This window comes from Vombatus ursinus, unplaced genomic scaffold, assembly GCF_900497805.2.
Source record: "Vombatus ursinus unplaced genomic scaffold, bare-nosed wombat genome assembly UNPS02014812.1, whole genome shotgun sequence".
Taxonomy (NCBI): Eukaryota; Metazoa; Chordata; class Mammalia; order Diprotodontia; family Vombatidae; genus Vombatus; species Vombatus ursinus.
The window spans coordinates 74,738,600-74,743,022 of record NW_020954590.1 but is presented as its reverse complement, the minus strand read 5'-3'; the positions used below and the strand labels follow the sequence as shown (position 1 = coordinate 74,743,022).

The 4,423-nt window shown below is 35.2% G+C and overlaps 1 protein-coding gene across 2 annotated transcripts in view; it reads left to right on the top strand.

The window, feature by feature from the left end:
* Positions 1 to 4,423, top strand: part of LOC114054260 (transcription elongation factor A protein 1) — a 37,726-nt gene that overhangs the window by 17,934 nt on the left and 15,369 nt on the right. For both annotated transcript variants that reach the window (XM_027877441.1, XM_027877442.1), the window contains exon 5: positions 3,514 to 3,659. In XM_027877441.1, the coding sequence (XP_027733242.1) occupies positions 3,514 to 3,659 (146 nt within the window). The remainder of the gene's footprint in view (positions 1 to 3,513; positions 3,660 to 4,423) is intronic.

Genomic DNA, 4,423 nt, shown 5'->3' with positions numbered 1-4,423 from the left:
ATTGTTGGGTCAAAGAGTTTGTAGAGTTTAGCTGAGCCCATTATTTCAAGCATTCAAATAGTTTTCAGGACAGATAGGTGGTGCTCTGCTATAGGAAGCTAAGATTAAGCTAATAGTAGTTGGGGCAAATCTACCAATGAAGATTGAGAGATGCAGAAATGGTGTTCCAGGGAAATTAACTAGGGTGAAGGACTACATGTAGACAGGTTCCATAGTTCACACAGTTTAGAAATGGTGACTCTGATGGGCTTGACTCAGCCAGAATTCTTTAAAGCAGAAATACAGGACTTAACTCTCTTACCCCTCCTATTTTATAGTGTCCCCATATGGTTGAGTTCACAGAGCCAATAAAGTAAAAACACTTCATCCATTTCTTCATCAGCTGTTAGAATCAGGGACCAAATTGAGTAAGATGAAATTTAGTAGGAATAATTATAAAATTCTATACTTGGATTAAAAATTAAACTTCACAAGTAGAGCATGGGGAGGTTTAGGTAGATAGCAGTTACTCTAAAAAAGATGTGGGGGATTTAGTGGACTGCTAGTTCATTATGAGTCAGCATTGTGACATACTAGCCAAAAAGTTAATATTGTCCTATACTGCTTTAGGAGAAGCATACTGTTTTGACAAAAAAAAGTTGATGGTTTCAATATAATATACTCTGGTCTGACCCATAACTTGAATACTGTGTTTAGTCCTGGTTAACCTCATTTTAGGTAAGATGTAGACAAGATGGAACACATATATATATGTAAATAAATAGGATGATGAGAGAAAGGGAGAATATGTTACATGTGAATTGGTGAAGGAACTGGTACTGGACTGTTTAGTCTGGAGGAGAGAAAAATAAAAAGGAATGTGATAGCTATATTTAAGTATTTGAGGGACTGTGAGTGAAGAGGGATTAAACTTGTTTTGCTTATACCAGAGGGTAGAACTAGGAGCAGAGAGGCAGATTTGTTTGACATAAAGAAAAAAATCTCCTAAAAATTAGAGCTGTCTCAGAGCTGGAGAGGCTGTCCTGAGAGATCTTTAATCAAAAGCTCAGAGACCATTTAGTCTAGTCTGTTCTAGTTGGTGCAGTGGATAGAGCAGGAGACTTGGAATCAGAAGACCTGAGTTCAAATTTGGCCTCAGGCATTTACTTGCTATGTGATTCTGAGCCAGATCTGTAAAATGTGGATAATAATAACACCTACCTCGCAGTGTTCTTATGAGGATCAAAAGATATTTGTCAAGTATTTAGCACAGTGCCTGACAGACAGGTGCTATGTAAATACTAGCTATTATTGTTGTACTTATTAGGATCATTAATTAATAGACTAGATGACATCTGAGGTTCCTTCCAACTTTGAGGTTCTCTAAAATATTAGTCATGTTAGAATCCAGCAAGTTGTTCTAAGTTAATCGCACAGGCCTTCATTTTCTGGAAACTTACATTCTAAATCATGACGTTGATTTGCTATATGTAGACAATTTTAATATTGTGGAAAGAGTACTTTATTTCTCGTCAGAAGACCTCGGTTAAAAACCTGTCTCTGCCGCTTACTAGCTGTTGGTTTGGAGATATGCTTTATGGAACTGCTAGGATCAGATGCACTATTCATAAAATGCTGTGTAGTTTTTAAAGGGTTATATAAATAACAATGGGTGTTCTGTAAAGTTGCAAAACTGTTCTGTATTACAGATTTTTTTTTTTGAATGAGAAGACTGGACTAATTGTGCACAGAATTATAGATTTAGAGCTGGAAGGGGCCTTAGAAAGATTATCTTATCCTTCCTCTTCATTTTGTAGATGAGAAAATTGGGGTTTTTCTACATGTATTCTTAGTTGATCTTCTCAGTAACTCTGTGAGTATTATAGTTATTTTTATTCCCATTTTCCAGATAAGAAAATGGATGGAATGATTTTACCCACTCTGTAAGTTAAATAAGACACATAGGTTGTGACTGCCCATGTTCACACAGCTAGTAAATAAGTTTGGCACTCTATCCATTATGCTACTTCTAGTCTGGCAGTGTCAGCTGTAAAAGATTTAAGACTCAAAAAAATACATCTCTTTCCTAATATAAGTACATTGCATTTAATAACTTAATAAATTTTTGTTGAATAAAGGAATAAAAACATCTTTTTATTAAAAAAACATATTACAAGGTGTTATGACTTCAGTTATATAATGTTCATGATCTCTGCTGGAAGAAAATGAAAACATATGGTAAATGCCTAGTGAAATGTTTTTGTCAGATGTCTGGGGAAGAAAAATTTATTGTTGTATTGTACCAGCTGGGTAGTAGTCAAAAGAGTGAGGAGTGTTAGAGAAATTCAGAGTGAAGGATTTGTAGCTAAGTGTTGAAATATAAAAGGAGTGACTAGTAGGTTACCTATAGTTTGGTGGTAGTAGAAATGATAGAGAAAGTAAGTTGAGAGGTCTTTTGGAGGATGTGGGGTGTATATAAACAACTTGAATTACACAGGAAAGATGATGTACATCTATTCAGCTAATTGAGGACTAGGAAGAAATGCTGGGTCCTGGACATTGTATTCTTGAAATAGAGAGGAAAAAAGCAGAAGCATACATCTTTATCAAGTAAAAAGTAGAAATTGATAGGTTAAAGGTAAAATCATTCCATCCAGGAAGTTTGACTTGTTTTAGGAAACAGCAAGGAACTGTACCATGTAGAAATAGCAGTTTTAAATGTTACAAACAATGAATTGCAAAGGGAGACTGGATGGGTAAAAATGGTTGCTATCTGTTTTGAAGTTGTAACTGAAACAGGGAAACAGATGATCTCACTTGGAAAGAACTTTGCAGAGTACCTATTTTTGGTGAGAATCTAGTAGAAAAAATTCATCTGAAGTAGTTGGTATGGTTAAATTGGGTGAGAAATAATCTTTATATTCACCAAAGTACTAGTTTTGAATAGATTTTTCTGAAGAGAAAATTAAGTAGATTTTTCTCCTCTATCACTACCCACTTCTAACTACTTATGGCTTTTTGCCTGAAGGGGGTGATTTAACTGTATTCTCATCTGCTACCTACGTGGAAAAGTCTCTGCTTATACTGTTCTCTTGAAAGTACATCTAGTACTAATTTAGAGCTAGAATGTTCTCATTTCTCTTCTGATGATGTTTTCATTAAAATACTTCCTTTTCCAGAGGACCAAACTTCTTTAGTGTGACATTGTAATGAACTGTAATTTTTATTTTAGTATACTTAAGAGATCTATTACTTAGGCTGATGAGGGTTGGCATAAAATATTTTGGTCTTATGTAATTGCAATAGCAATGCATTCACTATGATTTTAACCTTTGTACATTTATGGTAGGAAGAAAAAGTGTTAATTCCTCTACTTCTAGGCTTTTTGTTCCTATGTATTTAATCATAAAAGGCTCTATTGCAGATACTCTGAGTTTCTACTTCATTTAAGTCAAAAGCATTGTTTTTACTGAAATGATAGCAAGGAAACAAATTGCTTTAAGCCAACTTTTTCCTGATTTTTGTCTATTTTAGTAGCTCCAGTAGCAATGCAAGCAACAGAAAGGAAGAGACAAATGCTTCTGATTCCTTCATTCCATCTTTTCCTCGGGCACCAAGCACTTCAGATTCAGTTCGAATGAAGTGCCGAGAGATGCTTGCTGCAGCCCTCAGAACAGGAGGTAAGATCTGCCCAGCTCTTGCAGTGTGCCTTCTGCACCACTGGTTCCAGAAGACATTTTACTTTCATCTTAGATGTCTTCTTTTCTTACTCCTGCCATCTTTTGGCATTGATGGAGATCTGGCTCCTTCTGGGTGTCATTGATTCCCTAGCCACCTCTTCTAGTCCTGGCCATACTTTCCTTCATATTCTTTTAGAACCCTTCTTACTCAACATTGCTGCCTCCAGAGTCATCCTCTGCTACTATCACAAAATAATCTCTTCTCCTTTGAGGTTCACACTGTCCAAATTTATCACCCCATCTAGATGCTGGTGGCTGATCCCTAAAGTATCTCCTATTGCCTTCTGACTACTTTGGCAAAATAGGCTCCAAGAGTTGAAGAGACATGCCCAAGGCCACATAGTCAATGATTGTCAAGAGCCAGTATCTGAACTAAAGTTTTCCTGACTCCAAGTCCAATGATCTTTCCACTGAACCACAATTCTTATGCCTTTTTGGCATTTATCTGTTACTGACAAATAGGTAGAATACAAGAAAGAATTTTTACTATTTTGATTTTTGCTGTTTTAAAGAAACTTATGTACATAATAATTTCTATTTATCTTACAATTTTAAAAATAATAGACAGCTTTACCTTGTTAATACTGANTAAGAAAGAATTTTTACTATTTTGATTTTTGCTGTTTTAAAGAAACTTATGTACATAATTTCTATTTATCTTACAATTTTAAAAATAATAGACAGCTTTACCTTGTTAATACTGA